Source organism: Harmonia axyridis, chromosome 5, assembly GCF_914767665.1.
Source record: "Harmonia axyridis chromosome 5, icHarAxyr1.1, whole genome shotgun sequence".
In the NCBI taxonomy this organism is placed as follows: Eukaryota; Metazoa; Arthropoda; class Insecta; order Coleoptera; family Coccinellidae; genus Harmonia; species Harmonia axyridis.
The window spans coordinates 39033050-39059739 of record NC_059505.1 but is presented as its reverse complement, the minus strand read 5'-3'; the positions used below and the strand labels follow the sequence as shown (position 1 = coordinate 39059739).

The window sequence follows — 26690 nt, the reverse complement described above, 5'->3', positions numbered from 1 at the left end:
CTTTGTGTTTTTCCTTCTCCTGAAACCTTTCCTTCTGGGTAAGTACATTTACCTCTACCACAGGTTCTGGGACAGTAAAAGGAGTTTTTGCTTCTTTTCTGGTAAGTGTGTTGGCATCTTCATTTCCTTTCATTTTCGGGTGACCAGAAACCTTAAGTAAAAGGACCATACTTCTTTTGAATGCAATTATTTCTGTCTGAAAGACAGTCTCTTGGTTAACACAGTGTATTATTTCTTTATGACCATTTGAATTCTTAAATGACTACTATTTCAACCGTATACCTTGCATATGTGTCTCATATAGCTTCGTTGTTTATTTTTCTTTGAAATTCAAAATTTTACGTTGCACTTATTGCAAAACTTTTTGTTGATTCATTACATCTTTATAAAGTCGGTTCTATTCTAGAAAACACTCTTTCAAGACTATAATACATCATTTATCCATGTGACGTATTAGGAACTGTTACTTACCAATTAAAATAGATGTTTTCTGATAGATATATGTGTGTTCATATGACCACAACCCATAAAACTTTTAGATCCAAAAAAAAAAGACCACCAAAAGACACAATAAATTGGCTTATCAGTGTCCTACATCCAGGTCTAAATCCACGAAAATGTTTCACCCTCAGCAATAGATAAAACTCAACGTTTCACACACAAAATTTACGCTTCAAAGTGCCTACTATTCCTAATCGTCTTAGACGATTAATAAGAAATAGTTATTGATCCTATATGAACAAATAGTTATCATCAATATTCATGTGTTTTCCCAATATGAGATTCGATGTCCTTATTCTAAGCAAAACAAAAGTTTTGTGGTTATAATAACCCTTTGTATCCCCAAAATTGCAGAATTCATTCTATAAATAGGAAAATCCCTGTTAAGATCGGAAATATCAAATTGAAAAATGGAAAATAATCGACATATGAAAATTCTTAGGTTAATCCCAGCCTGGTATTTCTGCAGCTGCAACATTTTGAACGTAAACGAATTTCCTTTATAAAAAGGGACCAGCGGAACTCGTTTAGATATTTCTTCAGAGATGGCAAAGCAAAATTAACTTACTTTCATCTATAAAATCCTTCCATCTTCTTTTTCAAGTCGACAATCTCCTCTAGAAATCAAAAAATATATATCAAAAGAAATTACGTCTACTTCAGCTTCCCCTATAATAACCTACAATCCGTAATGAATTTATTCTATGTGCCTATGACAGATTACTCCTATTGAATCGATGTAACTTCCTCCTGTATATAATTGTATAAAGTAACATACTTAGAGGTTTCATAATATACCTACCCACTTATTTTAGTTTTTGAATGAATCAATTATAATTTTGATTTTTTCTTAATGAAAAATTTACCACGAGTCTTTCAAGATACCTGTACTAAAAAATATATCAATGTTCTGTGTTAGCTTTAGATGAGGTTCGTTTTCAGCACAATACATTTCGAAGGCACTATAATCTTAGAACCTGAATCAAAATAGGTTTAATACTCCAACAAAGCAATATATCCGTATAGATTATACTCTAACAGTTAACACCTAGAGTAGAATACATTTCTTTCCTACATTCGAATAGAAAAGAAGAACCATAGAATATCATCAAATATTTAATTTTTTCTATAGATTCATTGATTTGTCTTCTTAATGTATTTTGTTCAGGAATAAACAGGTTCTCAAATTCATGGAAAAAACGGGTATAGATTTTAACGCTCTATGAAGTTAAAATTCTGTGGAACTTTCAAATAATAAATTCGACCAATTCGAAATTACTTCTTGGAATAACTAATAATTATTCTTTTGGAAAAAGATACTTGGAACCCTTGACACCAACATAAGGGTTTTAAGAATTTTCACCTAGAACAACATCACCAACTGCACTACTTTGTTACTGAAGAATGAACAAGTGCCTCAACTGCAAGTTTTGACAACAGAAATATTAGGATGATTGTTTCACAGATGAAATTGACTAAGGGCATAGAAAAAATTAATTTTGAATGTAAGTTGTTCTCATCCATAAGTCAGAATCAAAATGAGCGCTCGCAACTTGTAAATATTTCTTCATGATTGTACAAAAGACTGTATGTAGTTGTCTTGTAAAATTTGGAATATATCTAAATGTATACTAAACCTTGAAAATGTAAAATGGAATCAAATGTGATGTGCAATCATTTTAGTCGCACGAGAATGTCAAATTCGACGAAACTCAACTGAGCTAAATAACAAAAAAAGCAGTATGTCAAAAGAAATAAATATGGAATATATACAGTTCTGGCAAGTCGATATCTTGGGATGTAATATCAATGCGATAGAAAGAGTTGCATAAAGTACAGAGTCAGACAGAGAGCGACAATGTTTCCCCTCTTTCCTTCCACAAACAGCGAAAGTCCAATTAGAAACAAGAGGAGAGTACATTTCCCCCTCTGCAAATCCTTATCTAGCAGAGACTGCTAGATCGAATTATTTCGAACATGTTTACTAGGACCTCCCTTCTCTCAAAGCGATGTTGGAAAGGGAATTATTCAAATATCTTTTTTTTATCTCTGTTCCTCGTATTAGATATCTTCAATATCAAGACGTATCGTTGCCAATACTGTATATGGTCCAAAGAAAACCTCGATTCAGTTTTCGTTTTTTTCTTGAATATGATTGATTTTTCTCGTGGGTCTACTAAGGTTAATAAATATTCCTCTATATTTCCATTAAAATATGTGTATATTTTATTGTGAATGAAGATTTTATGATGAGTGCTTCCCTAAATTTGATAATTATTGTGATATGGAATATTATTATCCATCCTTTATTGCACACATTGTTATCTCTGTTATTGTCACACTTCTGAGCCCTAAGTATGATGATAACTAATTATAACACATCTCCTTAGGTACCTATGCCAAAGCGATATTCAGGATATTTTAGTCTTATTTTTTTCAATTACTTCTTTCACTGTTTTCATCCAAAAAACTTTCTACTAATCGTTAAAATATGTGAGAATTCTCCACTGAAATATCCTGACCTCATAATTGTAATTCAATTGTTGAAAAATAAATATGAATGTTTCCATAAAGTATTTTAGTTTTTCGAGATAACTACCTTCACCTATTAACAATTTTATTACTATCAAACTTATATTTTGACAGTTCATTATAAAACATATCTAGGTTTTCTCCTTTGTCTGGATTTGCCACTACCATCAGCACTTCCCTCAGCTTTTGCCCCACCAGATTGACTTTCTGTTCCTCCCCCTCCCCCTATACTCATTTTAGCCCTAGTTTCTTCATCGCCATCCTTAACGGCTACGTCAACCTTTACTCTGCCAATGAAGGGTATGCTTGCATAAAAACCTGAAAATTAATTGTGAAAACATACTCGACGTTATTTTCATTCAGACCTTTTAGGCTGTTCACCAACGATTGCGTTGCTTTAACTATTCCTTTGTAGGTTCCTTGTACCACGTAGATGGGAGCTTGAACCAAGGAGCTTACTGCTGCGCCAATGCCACCTCCTCCACTTCCATCAGCTGACAAATGTATAGAAGCACTGAATCCACCCGTCAAGTACTTAAACAACTCTGAAAATCCGAGAGTAATCAGCACCCTTCTTTAGTTAGGTTAGGTAAGGTTAGGTTTGGTCAAGACTTGGACAGCTCCAAAATTCGAGAGTTATCATTACCCCTTTTAGTTAGGTTAGGTTAGTACAAATTGGGTTCAATAATACTCACTAGAAAGTAAGTAAGTAGGTTAGGTAAGGTTAGGTTTGGTCAAGACTTGGACAGCTCCAAAATTCGAGAGTTATCATTACCCCTTTTAGTTAGGTTAGGTTAGTACAAGTTGGGTTCAATAATACTCACTAGAAATTGTTTCAAATGGTGCGCTCAACAATTGACCAAATTTGCTAGACAGCTCTCCTCCAAACAGAGTTTTGCTCACAGCTGAAAATGATGTTATATTCGATTTGTGCCAAAATTCAGTATAGATTCTTACACTCTGTGGCACTTTTTGTTTTCTGCCAAATGGCGCCGATGATCACAAAAGGTTCTGATAAAACTGTTTTTATTTGTGTACCCAAACTTCCTCCACCGGTAATAGATGTTGTTATATCTGCAAAAAATATCGTGTTTCAATATATCGATTGATTTCACATTATCTCCGATAAGTCAACATAATGGCAACATAGGCTACATAGGAGCTTCAAATATGTTACTCAGCACCCTTCTTTAGTTAGGTTAGGTAAGGTTAGGTTTGGTCAAAGCTAGGACAACTCCAAAAATTCGAGTTATCAGTACCGCTTTTAGTTAGATTAGGTTAGTACAAGTTGGGTTCAATAATACTCACTAGAAATTGTTTCAAATGGTGCGCTCAACAAATGACCGAATTTGCTAGAAAGCTCTCCTCCAAACAGAGATTTGCTCACAGCTGAAAACAATGTTATATTCGATTTATGCCAAAATTCAGTACAGATTCTTACACTCTGTGACACTTTTTGTTTTCTGCCAAATGGTCCCGATGATCACAAAAGGTTCTGATAAAACTGTTTTTATTTGTGTACCCAAACTTCCTCCACCGGTAATAGATGCTGTTACATCTGAAAAAAATCGTGATTCAATATATTGATTTATTTTCACATTATCTCCGATAAGTCAACATAATGGCAACATAGGCTACATAGGAGCATCAAATATGTTACGTTGTTAGCTATAATTTGAGCAAGTTAAAGTGGGAACCAACGGCCAAAGAATAAAGAGAGAAGAGGTCAGATTCCATATCTGTCATATCATATTTGCATCGGATTGGTTGTACAAGCTACTCTACAAGCCGCTGTTGTCACTTTGTGCAGCCGTAACGAAGACATTTAACAATTCTATAGTAGGTAATTTAAAAAAATCATGAATGCTTTGCATTTGCAGTCCTAATAACCGACACTAGAGTTCTCTATCATAGCGACAAGCTTCCATATTCGAACTATAATTCGATGTCAGCTGATACTCACTAGATAGTGTTTGCAATGGAGCATTGACAGCGTTTCCTAGTTCATGAGTGAGATTTTCTCCTAATATAGATGTGGAAACACCTAAAAGAGAAAATAAATTAGCTCGAAATAAATAAAAAATAAATAAAGAGAGCAAATTGAATTCACTTTTCGTAAATTCCTTAGTGGTCGTCCAAATGTTGGCAACTATAGTGAAGGGACTGGTGAGAACTGTAGAAATTTGGGTGCTCAAACTTCCTCCGCCTGTAATAAATGTGATGACGCCTGCAAGAATAATATTCAAACAAAAATTATCACTGGGAAATACTGAATTTATTCACCTCTTATTGTTGTTTCAATCGAGGTCCAAACATTTTTGAGTGTTTGTATTGGACTGGTCAAAACAGTTTTTATCTGAGTGCCAATACTTCCTCCACCAGTAATGGATACAGTCAAATCTGTTCAAAATCAAAAAAGATAAGGAAAGCACTGAAAAGAAGTCACAGCAGCTTTTGAGCGCTAGTTCATTCATGTGCCAATTATGCTGATCATAGATCTGTATACAGGTATAAGGGGTCTCCTATGCATTGGCGCATAAATGACAAGCGCTCAAAAGAATGCACGACAGTGCTTTCTCCTTTTTTTATATTCTTCTTGAATTTTCTATAGTTCTAAAGAAATACAAAAACACATAATTTTGTACGGATTTGGAAATTGTTATTCTATAATATACACGCAAAATAAAAATAACTGTGATTGTGTCACTCTAATCGTAAAATCCATAGACCATAGAATTATGATGGTATAAATGAAAAGAAGAACAATAACTCACTAGCTATCGCTTGTCCTGGGGCACTTAGAACATCAGAAATTTTCTCAGTCCATTTTTCACCAATGATACCTTTAGTGATACCTTTCACAGTCATTACTGTGTTTGTCCATACGTGTCCCAAAAACATCAGTGGTTTAGTGACTAGAGACTGCAGTGCAGAACCTAGTTTTCCACCACTTATTGAAGATACCACACCTGAAGTATTTATATGAGAATACGATTCAGCAAAAACATGACATTTATGTCTTACTAGAGATAGCTCTTTCTGGAGATGCCAAAACAGTTCCTAACTGGGCAGTCAACTCTTTGCCTAAGATAGCCGTGGAAAAATCTAAAAACAAACAGTCATAATACGAAATCTAGACTTTTTTTTTTGTATAAACACCTTCTGCTTCTTGTTTTGTTACGTTCCAAGCATTTTCCAAAACAACGAAAGGATGCATTATTACCATATTCAATTGTACACTAACACTACCTCCCCCAGTCACTTTTGATACAATACCTATAAATGAAACAAAATCAAAAAACAATGATTAGGAAAAAAATTTCAATTCATACCTCCAATATTGCTGAAGAAATTTATTGTGCTCTTGTAGAATCCTTCTGTTATGTCAAGAGGTAGGTTGATTATCACTCCTAAACGTTCTGTTAGGACTTGGCCTAAGAAAGGCTGTACGATGTCTTAAAAAAAATTAAATTAATTAGGAAATTAAGATCACCTCGAGCGGGAATCGAACCCGCAACCTCCGAATCACTAGTCCAGCGCTCTAACCGATGAGCTACCGAGGAAGCTATTTTTGAGATACAGGGAGCTACAGTTTTAATTTTCTATGGATCTGATTACGTGAGCTTTAAATTTTGCACAGAGCTTAAAATTGTAACATTATATCAACAGGCAAAATCTCAACTCGGTCGATGCTAGAGTATTTGACCATTCCCGGCACAAAATTCGAAAAATGCAGAAATTTTGATGAACGAAATACTGTTATATTTCCACTTAAATTTTAACCTCAATTTTTTAGGTAAGAGTTTTTTCAGCAAGAGTCCAATATTAAGATCAGCTTGTACCTTTCAGAGAAGCAGAAACTGACTTTTTGAAGGCGCCTGATATTTTCAAAGTGAAACTCCATGCTTCTAAAGTGATGCCAACAGGCAAAGAACTCAAGGCTACAACCTTGTCGATAATTCCACCATTCTTGAACTCTGAAGAATAACCTGCGGAATCATAAAAACAATATTCCAAGAATCTTTCTTCAGATCACGTGACATACCTGCAATTCTCTCAGACGTTTCGTTTTTGACAGTTTGTATCACTGTTTGCGTTTCCTTTATGAAAACTTGCACTCCTTTGACAGGTGCAGTTATTATGTCTTTGACGTCTTGAGGAATGCCTGTTGTTTTGACTTTGTCAATGACCTCTGTAATTCGAAATTATGAGAATTCATCAACTAGTTTTCGAAAACGCAAATGATCATCTATGAATGCGACCACAGATTTCGAAAAGCATTGAACATTGAACTTTCCACTTACTCTTCACATCGTTGGTAATACTCAAAGAAATTTTGGCCACTGAGCTTTTGACTTTTTTGAAACCACTCGCAATGGATGTAAAAGGGTGCCTAAGTGCTGATGTTATCCCACCAGTAAACTTTCCACTTACCACACTATCTGCCATTTCTAAAAAATAACCCATATTAATAACCTATGCATCATCATGAAGTTTTCTGTTCCTGATCTTACTTTCGACCTGATTATACACAAATTTTTGGGCGGAATTTTCCGTTTTGATTATGGTGTCAAATAATACTCTTATAGAGCCGGTAGAACCGTTATATATCATTTTGATCTGGCCACTAATAGCTCCCAGAAGGCCATCAATAAGTGTGTGTCCTTTGATCGCGTAGGAAGCTATAAGGCCTTCGAAACTAGAACCAAGACCTATCACTTGATTTATAGAATTCTCCCCTAAATACCAGAAATATGAAAATACTCCATTAACGACCTTTTCTGTGCCTACAATGACGCCAACAACCATTCCAGACACTGAAAGAAAGTTTCAAAATTCAACAATTTTAATATAAACCAGATACATATACTCTTTATAACGAGCGTTCATTAAAATTTGTGGTCAAGAGTGCTGTGGAGAAATTCGAGTTGGTTTTCTGTGACAACGAGAAGCGCTCAGCTTGTACCATATCACCATAGTATAAGGAAAGGATAGTAAGCCAACCGCCGTTTGACGGCAAGGAAATAGTCAACAGGGGTCGCTAGTGTAGTTGCATTTGGATTTGGAGATGTAACTCGATAATAGATGGCGCTGAATCATGAGCTATAGATGGCGCAGAAATAATACGATAATTCATTCAGTGGCGTGGTTGAAAAGGGGTCGCATGACATTGCCAACAATTTTTATGTTATTATTGAGTTATCACAAATACACGCTTAAATGCTCATTACAGAGCTGAAAAAATATCAAAATATAGAAATCTTCTGACCACTCTATTTCAAATATTTTAGTTCTTCAAAATAACACCGATTTTTTCAGAGGGCTCCACTTTACGAACCAATTTTTGACAGTAAAATTCGAGTTAAACGTGAGTACAACGAGATGGCGCTCAACATCAACAAAATCGAAAAAAGCACTACACTGGCTTACTATCCTTTCCTTATACTATGATATCACTTACATTTGTTTAAATACTTCGAATGTAGGGGAAGAATATAGTACAGTCCATTCAGGAATTATTGACATCCCGGGTGGCTATGGAAAATCGAAATTAAGTTGGTACTGGCTCATTCAGTAACATTTTGAATTGCAGATTTCGGGTTGGCATTGGAAATGTCATTGACAAGAGGTTAGATTTCAGTATGTTTGTGTTATTGGTTTTGATCGAAGAAATTTTGAAACTTAAAAGTTGTATCAATTTCAAACACACATTGATTAGTTTATTTGAGTATTTCTCACAGTACTGTTTGAAAAAAGAAGAAGGCAAGTCATTACAACCTGGATTATTAGTGGAAGAAAACCGGTGCAATACGATTTCACCTTCAAAGAATCATTGAATGATTTGATTGTTACCAAAACCCGAGCCAAAAACAACCAATATATCAGCCTGGATGAAAATTGACCAAAAAGCATCTGGATTCTAATCAATCAAAGACAACATTACATAAACGTAATTGGTTACAAGTTCAAAACAGTTAATAAAAGGAAAATTCTTATTGATAAACAGAAAAATATAATAAGTTGAGTACGATTTTATGGTGAATACAGAGAATATTTGCAACAAAATGTGAAATTCATTTATCTGGAGGAAACTTGGTTATTTGAAAATGCCAGCATTATTCAACAGTGGACTCTAGAAAGAAAACAAAATGTTTTTCAAATATATTCAAGGGTAAAAGTAGAAGGAGCACTATTTTGAATGCTGGATATTTGGATTTTTACCTGGATGTTTTGTTTTGACAGTGGTGATCATGAGGATTATATTAATCTATGAAGAGAGAATTATTTTATGATTGGATTGCTAAACAAAGTCTTGGCATTGCATCTATAGCTTATTTATATTCTATATTGAAATTAAGTATTGTTATATCTGTGTTTTGTTCTTCAATGAGTAATCCAAAAATCTAATAAATTCCAATTGCTTTATAGAATTTTTACTGAGTATTTAATTGAAAAATATATTCAGAAGAGTAACTTCAAGAATTTCTTCATCTCTTACCCCCTTGAAGATAATAATAGAATGCAATAAAATTTTAAAATTCACAAATTAAAAATAATTTCATGCAAAAATGCTTTTAGTGAGTGAGTTAAAGCTGTTATGGGAAAAATAATTTATGTAATTTAATAGAAACTAGTATACAAGCATTTCAATAAAAAACAGAAAACTCGAGTACAAATAGTACCTATATTTTTCATACAAGTTTAATCAATCATTCATGTCATGAACAGTTTCAATAAATAGTGACTTTAGAAAGTAATTTACACATCGGCTGATAAATTGGTTCCAATTTTGAAAGTTACAGTACAACTGTGATGTCAAAATTTTTCATATACTAAATGGATTCTTTGAATTTTATTTCTGTCTTATTATGATACGGCTCTTCCATTCACTAAGCTACACTATTTAAATTTATCAACCAGTTTTTTCTGTTTTCTTCACCAGTTTAGACACCACAGTTAAAATGATCCATAAGAGTGATTTTATAAGAATTTTGCAAGCAGGTTGGTATCCAGTGTCCATCAGTAATGCAACAATTTTTGTAGAGCCTTTGGCGAAAAGGAATATGCCTATTTTAATGATCTTCAATGGGATCTTTCATGAGCGACTCTTAAATGAATAGATATCTCTTCATTGAATTTCCTTGAAATGAGATAGCATTTCACTATATTTTTACGTTATATAATCTGAATTTCAATTTATGAAATCATGACTGTATGCGTCCCTTCGTAATAATCGTAATTTCGAAAATTCAGGATCTTTCGGATACAAAAATGATGAAAATAATTTAAACTGGTCATTTCTATGATGAACCATAGCAATTTTTAGTGATATTTTTGTAACCAGAAATAAAGCCGCGACTAGACGTTCATGGCCTACTTCGATGTCAATAATTCCTGAATGGACTGTACAAGCTAAGCGCTACTTGTTGTCACAGAAAATCAACTGGAATTTCTCCACAGCACTCTTGACCACGAATTTTAATGAACGCTAGTTATTAGATGTTTTTTCTTCTTACCGGAACTTGTTGGAGAAAGGGGATTTTTTGGACATTGCTCAGCTGTTTTTCCTACAAAATCAATGATATTATTTTTTTTTTTTATATATATATTACATTGGTAGGTATTATTGCAGTTAATTTATAACATTTATTTATATATTTCCTTTAGTTTAAAGAAAGTATTCAGAATGTTCGATTGGTTGAATATTATAATAGGTGTACAACTTTGCTTCCGCTGTTAGGGCAATAGATGGCTGTAGCGGTAAGTGGTAGAAAATAAATTGATCATAGATGTCATACAATATATAAGCTTAGGTATTTGTAAACATAACGCCATCGAAATATAAGTCGATTTGTGTCTGCATCATAAAGTTATTTCGATTAAACATGTCCGCTTACGAGCCAAATTCTCGTAATTTGCGGGAGGTTTTAATTTTCTGCTTCAAAATGAAGAAATCTGCGGCTGCGGCTCATCGAATGCTCTCAAATACCTATGGTGAGGTCGCTATCAGTGAAAGAACGTGCCAAGATCGGTTTCACCGCTTCAACAACGGCGATTTTGACGTCGAAGACCAGCATGGCAATGGAAGAGAGAAGGTTTCCGAAGATGCAGAATAAGAGGCCTTTCTTGATCGATAATACTTGATTGATAATACAAACTTGTGTTTTGTAAATCATAAAAATTTTGTAGCATATGAAATCGTTTTTTTTTTCAAAAATATGATATACTTATAAATTTAATTTTTCATTAAACTATAAATATCTATAAAAATGTGAATTGTTATATCTTCCTTCACAAGAGATGTGAAGCACTGCGCCTTTGTAGCAGTACCTTGTAGAATGCATTTTCATTCCAATAAACCAAAAAAGTTCGAAAAATGTTATCACTTAACATTATGGTAATTGGTGGACCTTACATATCATATTCTTTGATAACAAAATGCCATAAACATTAGGCATAAATGAGTTATGACAGCCAATCATATTTCAACAAAAAAGGAACAAATTCAACAGAAAATTTCCTTTTTTATGAATTAATCGAACCAATTTCAGTCATATAATTCACTATAAGTAGAACCAGTGGCGACGCTTAGGGGAGTCCACCCCTAAAATTCAGCTGGTTCCCCCCTAAAATAATTACAAGGTTAGCAGAACTATAATTTCGCTTTACTTTGGCTACCCAAAAAAAATCCGGCACATCCTTGGCCACCCCTGTTTTTGAAAGCTGGCGTCGCCACTGAGTATAACATAGCGATAAAGTTATGCCATTCCATAATGTTTTAACAAAACTTAAATGAAATTTTGTAATTGTACCTATGTTAAATACAACGAATTTTTATGAACACGATCTCTCAATTCTTTATTATAATTCCCTCAGAATTTTCTTTATGAAATTTTATTCAATATGATGTCAAAGTTTTAAATGGCGAAGAGGTAGATTCTCATTCAATTTTTAAAATCTACACAATCTTCAGAAATTCAAATTTTTCTCTGATTCTAGAAGTTAATTTTTCGCTTTAACTGATCTGAAATCAGGTTTTTCTATTTTCTGATCCAATCCTTCAATATAATGAAATTGATTGTATTCATGACTCACCCGATAGAATAAAATTACCACAAAATAAAAAGCATACGAGGAATGCCGTCTTAGGCATTGCAAATATTGACCTTTCTTTCATACTAAAAATGACTGGAGCATTTTAAGTGCTCAAGTCACTAAACACAACTTTTCAAGAGATTATTTGCTTATTATAGGGTATTTACGCAAAATTGTTTCAGATAAGATTAAAAAAAATTGTCCATCTAAGTAATACATTACTGAAGAACATTGCAGTGAAACCTCAATTGGCGTTTATTTTAATTTTGAATACAGTATCGATAGCAACAGAGGTACAATTTTTATGGCTACATAAATACATTCAACATAATCAAAGAGAAATTAACCTTTCAAGCAAAGATATTTGCAATATGGAACATTTATGAAGATCATATTTTTTGAAGCTCAATTTCTAAAACATTCAATCATTTCAAAAATTAAAGACGGCTTTTATAAAACTTTGATTGATCGATCAACTCCTGGATGGTAGTTTGAAATCTATGGAAGTGTGAAAAATGAACTAAAATTGAACACAGAAATAATTTGATCAAGCAAATCACCACAATCTCAGAGTAATTCTATGTTTATTTATGGTCTATGACCATGATGAACGTTTTATGAAACCCATGAGTTTTCAAAACACAAAAATAAGAAGAAAAGTACCGTTCTCTCGCTCTGTGATTATGCTACTTGTCAATTACACATTAACGTCAACCTCTTTTAGTTGAAAGGATTTGTAACGTGTTGTGAACATATTTCTCGAAAATTGTGAAAGTTACCCAATTCCGATAAGAAACAAAACAAAATCACTATGGAAGAACTAAAAAGTGCTCGTTGGGCCGATGAGGTTGAATTGGAAGGAGGAGCATTACCACCCTCAACTGAAGTCTATGAGAATGATATGAAAATTTTAACCGAATACAAATACGAGGGAGAAAAAAAAGTAAAGATAGTCCGTACGTATAAAGTAGAGAAACGCGTTTTCTCCAAATCAATAGCGGTTAGGAAGACATGGAAGAAATTTGGAGAAAGTTCCAATGATAAGCCTGGACCAAACCCTGCCACCACAATTGTCGCTGAAGATGTTTACATGCAGTATATTACTAATAAGGAAGAAGAGAATAAGCAAGAAGATGATGGATTAGATAAACTTAAGGGTAAGTTCTCAACAACATTGATTATATGTTATCTGAACATTATCAAACGTATATTATTGTATTGATACTAAAATTCTACGGTATTTTACAGCTTTGGGTGACAAAAATGTTGTCAAGTGCAGACTTTGCAGTGGTGATCATTGGACTTCAATGTGTCCATGGAAGGCTACAGCTTTAGCTGGAGGAAAGGTTCCAGACGATAAGAAGGGATTAGGTAAGTTTTTTCTTCAGGTTCTAGATAGTATCAGATTATTAATATTAATATTTTTGTAGGGGGTACAACCACATCTACTGATGCCTCTAAAACCGGCAATAAATACATTCCTCCAAGTCTTAGAGGAGAGGGAGGTACCAGAACCCGATCAGAAAACGTTAATATGAATAGGCGAGACGATGCTACCATAAGAATCTCCAATCTTAGTGAAGACACTACAGAACAAGAAATTGAAGAGCTTGTTAAAGATTTTGGACCTATTCACAAATTGTTCTTAGCTAAAGAGAAGACAACTCAGCTTTGCAAAGGATTCGGTTATATTCATTTCAAATTTAGAAATGATGCTGCTAATGCTATTAACGTTTTGAACGGATTTGGACACAATCACTTGATCTTGGATGTAGAATGGTCAAAACCGCAAACCCATAACAATAACAATTAAAAAGTAGTGTAATATATATTCAGTATGGTAATAAACATCTTTTTATTGCACTCTTTCATTCTGGTTTTTTTTTTAGCTTTTTTACAACTCTTTTTGAGAACAGTGTTTTTTTAATTTAGTTTATTTAAAGACTGTATGTTAGTTATTAGTTTTCCTCAAAATACCTTTTGATGGAAATATAATGTATATATAAACACAATTAAAATATTCATATATTTTATTTTTTTATATATATAATAAAAAATTACATGGACGGATGGAATGTAAAATTTCCTGATTTGCTCTAGAAAATAGATTCCTAATAAAGAAAATGCATCAATATTTTAACAAATAATTACTCAATATTCTTTGTATATCTAAATCATTTAAAGGACGGACTAAAAAATGTTGATGATCATTTTATCATCATATTTAAAAAATTTGTCACAGGTTTCAACATCACTAATTACTTTGTACAATAAAACATCAACATATGAGTATTGACTTGAAAATTACAGTAGCAAATATAAATGGAAGTTTTTAAAAATCAATTAAAAAATAAAATATTCAAAAAGAATGATGAACAAAATTTTAGTAAAACCTCTTAGAACCTGCAACAAAGGACTATAAGTAATAAACTAGAAGTGAGAATAAGGGAACTGTACAGACTTGTACTAGATCCTTTCAGTCCAAAATTGAACACAATAATTGCATTGTCGGTTTCCGCCCACGGATTACTGCCATCGTCGAAGTGCATGGGACAGGCATCACCTAAAAATCAAATGGTAAAAAAATATCTTACAAAATCCCCTCAATTCATTCAGGCATATTTATTGAGAGCAAGAAAAGTGCAAATTTTCATCTCCCATCAATCTTTCTCGAAAAATAGTAAATGAAAAAGAGAAATAGGTGAAAACAAAATCAAATCAAGTGCCATATGAGGAATCATTTTTTTTTTTGTTATTGATTGAACCGTTTCCTAATTTTAATGTAAACAATGATTCTAGATTACTTTGATTCGTTACACTCTTAGCTACGCATTTGAAATAGGAATTCAATGTTGTTTTCAATGACCTTTCTATAGAGAAAATTATTCTGTTCAAACTCTCAAAATAACTGGCATATCTGTTTGTTTGAAATTCGCAGCAGAACACAAGAAAAAAATGACAATGACACACGTGTTTACTTCAAATTGACGTCATGGTAAATTCCCCTAATCCAATTTGTTTCGATCACATGATAATAGGCTTGAAACATTTGATTTTTTGAACTTTTCCGCATATTCAAATTGAGGGAGGATGTGACTAAATCAAGAAAACTTACGTTCTCTCTCGTATTCCGACATTTCAATTGCTACGGCTGCTCCTTCTGTATAGTTAAAGGACCTGACATCTTGGTTAAGATCGCAGAACGGCCCGATAGCTGAAAGAGAAATTTTCCCTCGGATCAAGTTCAAACGAAAAAATAAAAATTCTATTCACCTTGAGACATGAGAACTTTGTTCAAATCGGCTCTCTGATAAACCCAACATTTGTACTTTGAGAAGGGATCCAGTTCGTCGTAAGTTATCAAATAGGACTTCAGATTCTCCTTCCAATAGCCGATGCATTTCATCTTGTAGTCGGGATCACCTAAATAATGCAATGATTGATTGGATAAAAACACTTTTCTAATTTTGAACAATAATAAACGAAATACAGGGTGAGTCTCAAAGTTTGTACATTAAATACACTGCGCAAAAGAATTAACTCACATTATGGAAATCTCAAATTTATTCTACAACTGAAGGTGTTCTCAATGATAATTATTTTTATCAGAATTATGCATGCATCGAAGGGCGCGTTTGGATTTTGCGAGAGAGCATATCCATTGGGAAGAGGCTGATTGGGAAAGAGTGCACTGAGCATATCGCTGAGGCAACGTCGATCACAATGGTAGAGGCAGAATCTAGACTCATCTGTGAAGAGATCTCTTTCCCAATCAGCCTCTTCCCAATGGATATGCTCTCTCGCAAAATCCAAACGCGCCCTTCGGTGGGCTGGGGTAAGAGCTGGGCCTCTTGCCGCGACACGAGGCCTTAAATCATATTCTCTAAGGCGATTTCTTATTGTCTGAGTGCTAATTTGCACCCCATGAGTTTGCTCAAGCTGATTTTGAAGGAGGCGAGCGGTTGCAAACGGTTGTCTCAACGAAGAAACTCTCAAGGTACGTTCTTGAATAGCAGTTGTTACCCGTGGTCTACCCTGTCCTGGTCGTCGGACATTCATACCTGTCTCCCTGAATCGCTGCAACATTCTGGACACACTTGTATGGGAAACTCCAAACCTTTCTGCAATTCTTGTGTATGTCCACCCTTCTTCTCGCAAAACTACCGCTTGGGCACATTCCTCTTGGGTCAAATTGCGTGTTTCGCGTTGCATAGCGATCGAGTGTAGAAAATCAAACGAAAGAAAAACTATTGATCACTAGAATTGATCGAGAACAACTGATTTCAGAATGGAGCCAATACATTCAAAATTTGATAATCTCATCTTTTTTTATTCCTGCTGGGTAAAAACATTTGTATTGAAGGAAAACGTTGAAAGTGGATAACATATGCATGCATAATTCTGATAAAAATAATTATCATTGAGAACACCTTCAGTTGTAGAATAAATTTGAGATTCCATAATGTGCGTTAATTCTTTTGCACAGTGTAAAACGCTTATCATCCAAAATAGACAAATTTAAAAGAATTCTACATTGGATTTACTCACTGTAAATATCAACAGGTCGTCCCAAATGGTCAACAGACAAACAATAACTCTCATCTATAGCCATTTCCTTCTGTTCCGTATCGCATACAGACAAATCGGATATATATTCTTTACAATAAATCTCCGGACGTGGACTTTGAGTGACACCTCCCAAAATTCTAAAAAAACACAATGTATTGCTCAAAAATATTCAAAATTACAAATATGTCGCACTGACCTTGTTTGGAAGGGTATGTCGCCCCTTTGGGTGAAGTTGAATTTGCCGGCAACCGGACATCTGATAGGTACGGGGTTTTTCTTCAGGAAAATCTCGTACCTCCACTTCTCCTTAGTGGGAAACTGCACCCACGAACACACCGTACTATAATCGTCTTTAATAACAGCCACGCCTTTCCTATATCTGATTATGTTATGATGTTGGGGTACGAAGTCGAAACAAACATAATCTTTTTGACTGAAAAAAATTGCATACTTGAAATATTCGATATTTGGAGAAAAGGAAACAACAAATTTTTAAGTACTAACCATCCATCAACTGTAAGCCTCGCCATCATTACTCTGGAATCCCTTATCTCCCTACAAGCATAGATAGTCCTTCGATATCTACCCTCATCAGGATAATAAGTTTCGATGATGTGAGTTTCATTAATGAATACATCGGCATCAATATTTGCAGTATTGATCCAATCTCCTGTGAAATTCTGGGGCAACCTGCAAGCAGCATCAACACTTTCTGCCTTCACTGAAAAGATATAAATAAACAACCTCAATTAAAAGAAATTTCAAAAGTTGACTTAACTAACCTAAGTTAACCTCAAAAGTTCAAATAGCTTGACATAAATCAAAAAGAAACTGAACACGAGAGTTACTAACTTCAATTAAAATATAAACACATCAATATTCAAGAAAGTGAAAATAAAATGAATAAAGGTTTAATTTTTTAGGATCATATTCCTACCTGGTGTTACATGCAGTCTTTCAGGACTTTTCTCAACAGTTTTCAATGTATTGCATTCAGCAGTGATGGACACTCCCAAGAACAAATCATCGTCCCTGTTTTTGAGGAAACATCTATACTTTTCATCTTTTCGTGATTCCTTAGTGTTGGCAACAGCAAAGTAATGATTTTTTCCAACAAACCAATCTCCCAAGCATGCATATTCAACAACTTAAACAAAAAATTCCAATTAATCATTAATTTCTTACAATTTCAAGATCAAAGTTACCTCCATCAAATGTTCCTGTCATTCCCTCACATTTCTTATAGGTTATATTAAACCTTTGATTAGTTATGAAAAACTGGGTTCCGGCTGTCTGACAGGACCTAATTTGTGCATCAGGGTGTGTACATTCTCCAGTGAATTTGAAACGATTCTGATAGGCAAAGTTCCATACCCCCTCAAGGGATGAACGACAATTAACTGGGACATAAGTTTCAGAAAATAGTGTGATGATTGTTTGATGGGGATCAAGATCTTTACACACATACTCCACAGTTGCTTGGTGATCTGGTATATTGATACATGGAGCTAAAGATAAAAGAATTAATGCCACCAATTTAAATCCTAAGAAAATATCTTACTTTCCATTTTTTCCAATACATTCAAAGTTCGGACTAAAAACTTTATACACTTGAAACATTCTCTACTTTCTTGGAACACCATTGTGTAGTTTACATTATAACTAGCCCTTATATCGACACATTTCATTTTTTCACCTCTCCTCATCAAATATTCTGGATCCATTTCTGTCATGGTATTCTGTTTTTCCCACGAAAACCATGCACCTCGCATGATTTTTGGTATGGTACAATTTCCAGCAGCATTTTCACCCACTGTAAATATTATTTTTGAAAAATTAGTAAACTTACCCCTAATTATTTGCATAAAGTAAAAAAATGATAATAAATCAACTTTATTAATTCTCATCCAGGTAAGTTTCAAGTGTTTAAATTTATTAATAATAATTAGGAAACTAACCAAAGGAAGCTAAAAGAAACACAAATAATTTCCACTTTTCCATCCTCTTATTTCTATATAAATATCACTCAATATATAAAATGCTCAGCACAGTTTGATACTTATTTCAATGTATACTGTAATTTTCTAAAATTCACATATTTCTTGAAAGGTGAAGACGGTTTAGTAATTAATTAATGGAAAATGACTAATCAACTGATGGAATTTAATAGTTTATGCACTTCCCAAACAAAATTAGTTAAAGCGCCATCTATGAAATACTTCAGATATCAAATTAGAAAACAAATTCTGGTTAGAATTCTACAAAAAATATTGACTCCCAATAATATTTCACTAAATTCTGTGGAGAGCGGACCATAGAAAATTAGAATCATTAATTTTCAATGACTGATAGCCCGATATGTTTTGTTTACAGATTGATGCCGATTATTTATCAAATAATTCGTTTTTAATATATTATAATTGAAATTAAAATATAAAATTTGAAGAGCTCTATCGAAGATCCTAATTATGGATTTACCACAGCCTCCCCAAGGTATACTTAACATAATATCTGCAAATTGTTAAGAATTTGAGGTTAATTTTTGTATTTCAGACACTGAATTAAAGAATATAATCGACAAATTGGCTCAATTTGTCGCTCGAAATGGACCAGAATTTGAACAGATGACAAAAAACAAACAAAAAGGAAATTCTAAATTTCAATTTCTCTTCGGTGGCGAATATTACAACTATTACCAATATAAAGTCATAACTGAACAAGCCAGTAAGTAGCTGACTTATAACAAAGATTTCTGAACTAAAAAATGTTCATTTATAGTATACAAGCAACAGCAAGCCTCTGGTGATACTAATGGTAATAACTGGAATGCTTCTGTGCTTAACGGATCAGAAATAGAAACATTGAAGCAACAGCAGGAGTCTCTGAGAGAACAAATCAAACAAAGTGAACAGAATTTGTCAGCTCAACATGCGGTTCTGTTACAACAACAGCAAGCACAAGTTGAGTTAGCAGTTTCTAAAGCTGAGACTGATTCCCTTCAAGTAGAAGCTGAAAATTGTAATATATTTTTGGAAGATATTTATAATTTTCTTCAACCTATCATTGATAACTGTACTAAGGATAGTATTAGTAATGGGAAAAGTTGGATTCTGCAACATGCAACCAATAAAGAAAGAGCTTTTTGCATTTTACACTGTTTGTTAAATAAGTAAGTACATATTACTTTTGATGTTAAGGTTTTATCATATTTCTTGTAGAGTTATTCAAGGATCTACATTCCAACAAAAACTTCATGTAATATATTTGGTCAATGATATTATGCATCATTGGTAAGTAATAATAGTATAATGAATAAATTTCTCTACTGATACTTGTATTTGCAGTGCAAGGAAAAGCTCTGCCGATCTGAGAGCTGCTTTGGAAGATACTGTGGTTCCAATGTTCTGCAACGCCAATGTTGGCGCCACAGAAGAACAAAAAGTTAAATTAGATAAATTGCTGAAATTATGGGAGACTAAATTGAATTTTCTCAATAAAAACCTGATAGAACAAATGAAAAGTCCGGTTATCACATACCAGGAATACCAAGCAAGTAAAATGGCAAAATACTCAGATGAAATCAGTATGTTTCACTATAAGAGTTGAAATATCGGTGTTGACAACTTTTTTTTAGGTGCACTCGCTCAGCAAACCAAAACAACATTCGATAATTACCAGACTCAACATCAAGCTTATGTTTGTCACGCTATGCAACAGATTATGGACCTGCAGCAACAGAAGCAGACCCTAGAACAGCAGCAACAGCAAAGTTTGCAGTCAGCTCCTATTCCTCAGCAGGTAAGCTTTTTCTAAAAGCATGTGGATGTATTGGATTATAGCAAGCAATTGAATAATGAAATATTTCGTTACTTAAACTTCATTTGGTTCTATAACTAATAGGCTAAAGATTTTTCAATACATCCTCATATATTTTTATAAAAAAGTCTGTCAATTGGTATCTTATAAAAAAGAATTTAAGTTTTCTGTGGACTGTGGAATTATAGTTGAACCACACTTATCTCCGAGTTTCTTTTGATCAGGTATTAAATTGAATCAGTTTGTAGAGAATCTTTTAGAAAAGCATAAAAACATAGTGTGTACTGAATAGCCTAACAAAAGTGACAATATCTAATGAGGACAATATTTTTAGAGCTTGAAAACCAATAAGAAATTATTTACGAAAAAGTTAATACCAAAAAAAATTAAAATGAAGTATCTACAAAATTACATATTAAGTTTGTAAAGAAGTAAACATAGAACAGATTTTTAGCAATATTTTCCCTATATATGGATACCATATGGATCATACAGGGTGTCCCAAGTTCAAGTTCCTACTAGACAACTGGGCCTATTTGAATTCTGAAAATTGGGATCATGATATTATTTGATATTCTCAACTAAACTAACTAAACATTTTTGCGGCCTGAGTTCTTCTAGTTTTACAGGAAATTTTTCTAAGAAAAAATCTAGTTTTTCTTCTTATTAGTATTAATTTCTAAACAAATGCTTCAATTGTTGCATTATTTCAAATACTTTTCAAAATATCCATAAAACAACGAAAAAAAGAATGATTCCCAATATCCTAATTTTGAACCCTCTTCACAATTTCGAAGTAGAAGAATGTGGAAATGTTATACAACAATATCACTACAGAGTGTTTCAATGATTGTGTCGAAAATTTTGAAAACAATTCGACCATAACTTTTGTTTCTTCAAACTAGGACCCTATATTTTGGATTGCGATGGTTTATGCGCTGAAAATTAATGATAAAGTTATAACATAATTATGCCCCTAAATTCAATCGTTATTTGATATTTTCTGGGATTCCCTTGTAGCAAAAAGCAGAGGGAATTAGAATTATTGGTGGGGGTAACACCATAAACATTTTGCCTGTTTTTGTGCTTCAGAATGACCTGTATCTTCTGATTATGTAAATTTTGTTGTCAAATTGTGCTATTAACTCTAACTTAAAAAAATTCTGTGAGAAAAGAGTTTGGTCGCTTCATCTGTCAAGGAATTGACATTTGTTTTGTGTATTTTTTTCCCATATATTGATCAGTTTCAATAACGGTATCGTTCTTTGCAGCAACAGACCTCGAACAACCTGATACCCCTAGACAACATACAGCAGTCCATCCAGCAGCAAGTAAACGCCCAGTCCCACCCACAAGACAACATATCCGAGTACTCCAACCCCCCCTCCAGCGCCCCTCCTCCCCCTGCTACCCCCGACAACTACCTACCTACGATTAGCCCCGCCTACCCTCCTCCGAATCTCCTCCCGCAGCCCGCCTCCGGCATGGACCACCAATTCTCGCAGCCGCCCCCTGGTTTTTTCCCGCCGCCAGCGGTCTTCCCCGACTTCTCCAAGCCGCCGCCCGGGTTCCCGCCCAAACCGGAGCCGATGGAGGAACTGGTGCCCACCTTCGCCTACTACGACCTGCCCGCTGGACTGATAGTGCCCCTGATCAAGGTATTTTTTGAGACGGTAGCTTTTTGTATTGGTTTCGGGAGGTGAATTTATCGAGATTACGATGGGAATAAAGGCTTACGAATGGACAGAATTGCTTCGGAGTGTTTTTTGATAAACGTTGGTGATGTCCCGAAAGAATTCCTTGGAAATTGTCGATAGTAGGGAAGGTTTCTTGGTAGATTTTGATAAAATTGACGCGCTACCGCGTCTTTTTTGGCTGGTACTTACGGAATTATTACCTCAGATAAAAATCGAGGGCCCTCTTTTGCACCCTTGGGGAACACCCTTGAATAACTGAGCGTAGCTTGAAAACCTACCAGCTCTTGGCGGTACTTGTCTTACGCTTCCCTATTTGAAACAAATCTATAATGTTTTTCAAGCCATCATTCAAAAATCTGCAAAAATTAGTACTTTTTGCAAAACTTGTAATTTTAATTATGTCCCGATGAAATGTGTTGGAAAATTTACTTCTATTTTTTCTTCCATTTGAAAATGTATATAGAAAATAGGGAAATTTCTGAATTTACAGAACTTCAGAGAAATTTTTTTTGTAGGGTGTTTTTTTATATCAACATACTATAGATTTCATTGAAGATAATAGTTAGCTCGACTAATAATGAATTTTCAAGCATAATAAATTGAATAATTTTGCGTTTAGAAGTATAAAGTAAGCAGAATCCCATATTCGAATAGATGGTGATTCGAAACCATAAATTTTCTAAAACATATACAGTGTTGGATATGGAAAAATCATTCGAATTTTCCCTGAAAAATAAGCTGGTAATTGAAGTAGAATTTTGAATTCTCTATATGGATATATTGTATGTGATAATATTTTGCCCCTCCCGCCATCTTTTGACTGCATCGCATGACATGTTTAATACTTTGAACCAATCCGCTTTTAGTTGGAAGACACTTCGTATAAACCGTTAGATCCAAAAGATATTAGGTTACCGCCTCCGGCACCACCAAACGATCGACTAATAGCAGCGTTGGAGGCTTTCTACGCTCCGCCCACTCACGAGAGACCAAGAGACAGGTAAGTTACGAACAAGACGATTTTTGACGTGAACTGTGTGACCGTAGCCAGTTTGTGCTAGGTTATGGCCAAAATTTCACTTTGCAAATGTTGCTCTTTGAAATAGACCTTTGATTTGATATTTTTTCTTGATACGGTCAAAACGTCCCTTGATATCGATGTTTTGATTCTCAATATTGAATTTATTCACTTGATTGAACTATTTTAGACTGAATTACATTATCCTTAATAATTTTGAGGAATTTGTTCCTATTTTTGAGAATCACCACTATCATCATCATTGTTTGTCAAAAGTTTGCCGCATTTTTAGCGAATGATTAGGTTAATCTTATCACCGATTATACCTCAAATAATCATTCGATGCTTGCTATTCTTCCAAATCAAACATTTTCAAGAAAAAGAAATAATCCTAATATTTCATTTGAGATATTCATCGTATCCACCAGATCTAGTTTCGTGTAGTTCAGTTTAAAATAGTATAAACTCTAGCAAATTTAAGGAAATGGACAAAATCAAAACAAAGTTGGTAGTTCATTTTCTGTTGAACCCTTTTGCTGATTTGAGCAATTATTTTTTTTAAATTGCAGCTTGATTTCTCGGGAACATAATTGTTCAGATGCCTTCCTCAGATACTACATCTTCTGTTATATACAAGAATGTACAGAAAGGATGAAGAGTAAGTTTTCATTCAGAACACCCTGTGTTTGTTTATGCATTCTCATCTATGAACGATTCGCTTCACAGTGTTTTCTGAATAAAACCTTTTTTTTTTTCATTCTTTTTGTTCATCCATGCATATCACAGAAAACAAAGTATCTGAGGACGGCATCTGAACAGTTAGGTTTCCGAAGAATCAATATACAATTCAAAGAAATACTTGCTGAAATCGACCGAAGGGTTCGAGAGAAAATGAACTACAAAACTTCATTGTGATTTTGTCCATTCCCTCATTCTGCTGGTGTGCATATATTATTGATTTTTTTCATCGATCATACCATGGAAAGGTCCACTCTGGACCTTCGCAATGCATAGATCCCCCGTAACCTTTTATAGAATTTCATTTTGGCTTGTGTAACAGCGAAGGGTGGGAGAAGCTAGGTTTGTATGAGTACTACAAGGCCAAAAACAACGCGAAGAAGGAAAAAGAGGAGATGATCGCCAACGGCCTGAGGGAGAAGTCCAGGTCTCCGAGTCCAGTCGTGATCCCTGCAATGAAGGAACCCTCCCCGCCCAAAAGGAGGTACACGAGCAAGTCTCCCTCACCCCCGCCAACTAACTTTACCCCTCATCGTAACCAGAAGAAATCGCGGTCCAGATCCAGGTCTAGGTCGAGGTCCAGGAGTCCTAAACGTAGAAGGAGGTCGGGTAGGAGTGGCCGAAGGAGGAGCGTGTCAAGGTCACCCTCGAGGTCGCCGGTTAGGAGATCGCCCACTCCTCCACATGTCCATGGCTTCGTGTAAGTTTCTTCTATTGACCAAAGGGTACAATTTTGAGTTAGCGATAGAAATTATTTTACGTTTAAACTGACTTCCATGATTCTATAAATGAAAATTTAATGATAGGAAATTATTTCAAAAGAATATTTGAAAATAAAGCCCATGTTGATACTAATACAAATAAAGGGTGTTTTTTTAAGAGCTATGGAACTTTAAATTGCAATAAAACAACGATGGATTATTCGATTGACATGAATTTTATTTATCCGCAAGATAATCTTGTGGCATTATATTTTAAATATGATTTCTGGCATATGACCGCCACGGCTGGCTCGGATGTAGTCCAATCTGGACGTCCAATTTTCGATTACTTTTTCCAACATTTGTGGCCGTATATCGGCAATAACACGGCGAATGTTGTCTTCCAAATGGTCAAGGGTTTGTGGCTTATCCGCATAGACCAATGACTTTACATAGCCCCACAGAAAGTAGTCTAGCGGTGTCAAATCACAAGATCTCGGAGGCCAATTCACAGGTCCAAAACGTGAAATTAGGCGGTCACCAAACGTGTCTTTCAATAAATCGATTGTGGCACGAGCTGTGTGACATGTTGCGCCGTCTTGTTGGAACCACAGCTCCTGGACATCATGATTGTTCAATTCAGGAATGAAAAAGTTAGTCATCATGGCTCTATACCAATCACCATTGACTGTAACGTTCTGGCCATCATCGTTTTTGAAGAAGTACGGACCAATGATTCCAACTTTATGCGCTTTATGGGCATAAAGCGCACCAAACAGTCAGTTTTTCTGGGTGTAACGGTGTTTCGACATACACTTGAGGATTAGCTTCACTCCAAATGCGGCAGTTTTGTTTGTTGATGTAGCCATTCAACCAGAAGTTCGCTTCATCGCTAAACAAAATAAAATGGTGGTAGTGCGCGATACGTATTCCGCACAGAACCATTATTTCCGAAATAAAATTGCACTATTTGCAAGCGTGAGTCTACTCATGATGAATTGCCAAACCAAACTGAGAATGAATCACTTGACAGCTGTTAAATCGATCGCCATCTTGAACAGTAATGCCAACTTAATGTTATATACCTCGAAAAAAAAAACACCCGTTACAAACAATAAGAAAATCAGCTTTAACACAAATATAAGAATAATATTGACCAATATCATTACCAGACACCCAAGCATTTAATTCACTGAAGGAATTAAGAGATGGCTCTTTGTTGTATCTGGCAAAGCGATCTGTAAATCAAGTGTATACTTGATTTCTGACATTTTTAGGCGTTTAACTATCAAAATGAAGTAGAATCTAAACCAATTTTTGTAACTTTAAAATTACTCAATTAATAAGCCCCAATTCGAACTTGAATTTTCATTTCTTCACCACCAAATAATACCTCTTTTTGTTATAGCGGCTCCAGCTACATGAGAAACGATGACCAAGAGTTGGACCAGTCGAACAAAGGCCATCAGATGCTGAAGAAAATGGGATGGGGTGGTAGCGGTCTCGGGGCCAACGAGCAAGGAATCGACGCCCCAATCTCAGGGGGGGACGTTCGAGACAAACAGGACCAATTCAAAGGTGTCGGTTGCAATCTGAACGATCCCTACGAGAACTTTAGGAAAAACAAGGGAGCCGCTTTCATCACTAGAATGAAGGCCAGGGCTGAAGAAAGGGCCAATGAGAACAAGTTTGTGGATTATTAAGTTTGTTTGTTTCGTTCGGAACTGTTTTTAAGTTTAATCTTCGGTAGAGTAAAGTGAAGACTAAAAAATCATGTTCGTTTCGATGTAAAATGAGATTGTTACGAAGAATAGTTATCATTTTGTCAGCTGGTTTTTGTTTGAATCGATCAGAGGACTAGGAGTTTAACTATGCATATTTCTTTCTTAAAATACGACTACATATTTCATGGTTCCATTTTGTGAGAAGATAATCACTTATTCCATTGTATATAAACTAACATTGGTTCATGTATATTTGTAATTAAATGTTTCCAAATATAGCAGTTTAAGTAAAAAATTT

General features: G+C 34.6%; 4 protein-coding genes across 7 annotated transcripts; 2 read left to right on the top strand and 2 right to left on the bottom strand.

The window, feature by feature from the left end:
* Window positions 1-3101: 3101 nt before the first annotated feature.
* On the bottom strand, window positions 3102-12267 carry LOC123680754. Of its 3 annotated transcripts, XM_045618807.1 has the most exons (19): window positions 12130-12266; window positions 10551-10601; window positions 7548-7850; window positions 7338-7484; window positions 7079-7225; window positions 6876-7022; window positions 6366-6488; window positions 6193-6309; window positions 6058-6138; window positions 5808-6002; window positions 5317-5433; window positions 5144-5260; window positions 4997-5077; window positions 4475-4591; window positions 4342-4422; window positions 3991-4107; window positions 3858-3938; window positions 3399-3578; window positions 3102-3351 (listed from the first exon to the last, which is right to left on the bottom strand). In XM_045618807.1, the coding sequence occupies exons 1-19, from the start codon at window positions 12209-12211 to the stop codon at window positions 3152-3154; spliced, it is 2484 nt and encodes an 827-aa protein (XP_045474763.1). In that variant the 5' UTR covers window positions 12212-12266; the 3' UTR covers window positions 3102-3151. The 3 variants fall into 3 exon arrangements, with proteins under 3 accessions (XP_045474763.1, XP_045474764.1, XP_045474765.1); XM_045618808.1 differs by lacking the exons at window positions 3991-4107; window positions 4342-4422 and having other exon boundaries at window positions 12130-12267; XM_045618809.1 differs by lacking the exons at window positions 4342-4422; window positions 4475-4591.
* A 563-nt stretch (window positions 12268-12830) lies between these two features.
* LOC123680753 (eukaryotic translation initiation factor 3 subunit G-like) lies at window positions 12831-14000 on the top strand. The gene is made up of 3 exons (XM_045618806.1): window positions 12831-13286; window positions 13378-13500; window positions 13560-14000. The coding sequence occupies exons 1-3, from the start codon at window positions 12941-12943 to the stop codon at window positions 13940-13942; spliced, it is 852 nt and encodes a 283-aa protein (XP_045474762.1). The 5' UTR covers window positions 12831-12940; the 3' UTR covers window positions 13943-14000.
* Window positions 14001-14141: 141 nt separating this feature from the next.
* Window positions 14142-18889, bottom strand: LOC123680752. Of its 2 annotated transcripts, XM_045618804.1 has the most exons (11): window positions 18657-18889; window positions 18260-18511; window positions 17904-18206; window positions 17636-17845; window positions 17203-17419; window positions 16895-17131; window positions 16678-16835; window positions 15403-15552; window positions 15245-15343; window positions 14591-14692; window positions 14142-14532 (listed from the first exon to the last, which is right to left on the bottom strand). In XM_045618804.1, exons 1-11 carry the CDS (start codon window positions 18697-18699, stop codon window positions 14513-14515), a joined length of 1791 nt encoding a protein of 596 aa, XP_045474760.1. In that variant the 5' UTR covers window positions 18700-18889; the 3' UTR covers window positions 14142-14512. The 2 variants fall into 2 exon arrangements, with proteins under 2 accessions (XP_045474760.1, XP_045474759.1); XM_045618803.1 differs by having other exon boundaries at window positions 14142-14692.
* A 140-nt stretch (window positions 18890-19029) lies between these two features.
* LOC123680751 (calcium homeostasis endoplasmic reticulum protein) lies at window positions 19030-26687 on the top strand. The gene is made up of 10 exons (XM_045618802.1): window positions 19030-19191; window positions 19252-19422; window positions 19477-19867; window positions 19917-19988; window positions 20043-20281; window positions 20333-20496; window positions 21786-22172; window positions 23078-23211; window positions 24290-24667; window positions 26077-26687. Exons 1-10 carry the CDS (start codon window positions 19167-19169, stop codon window positions 26369-26371), a joined length of 2256 nt encoding a protein of 751 aa, XP_045474758.1. The 5' UTR covers window positions 19030-19166; the 3' UTR covers window positions 26372-26687.
* The last annotated feature ends 3 nt before the right edge of the window (window positions 26688-26690 follow it).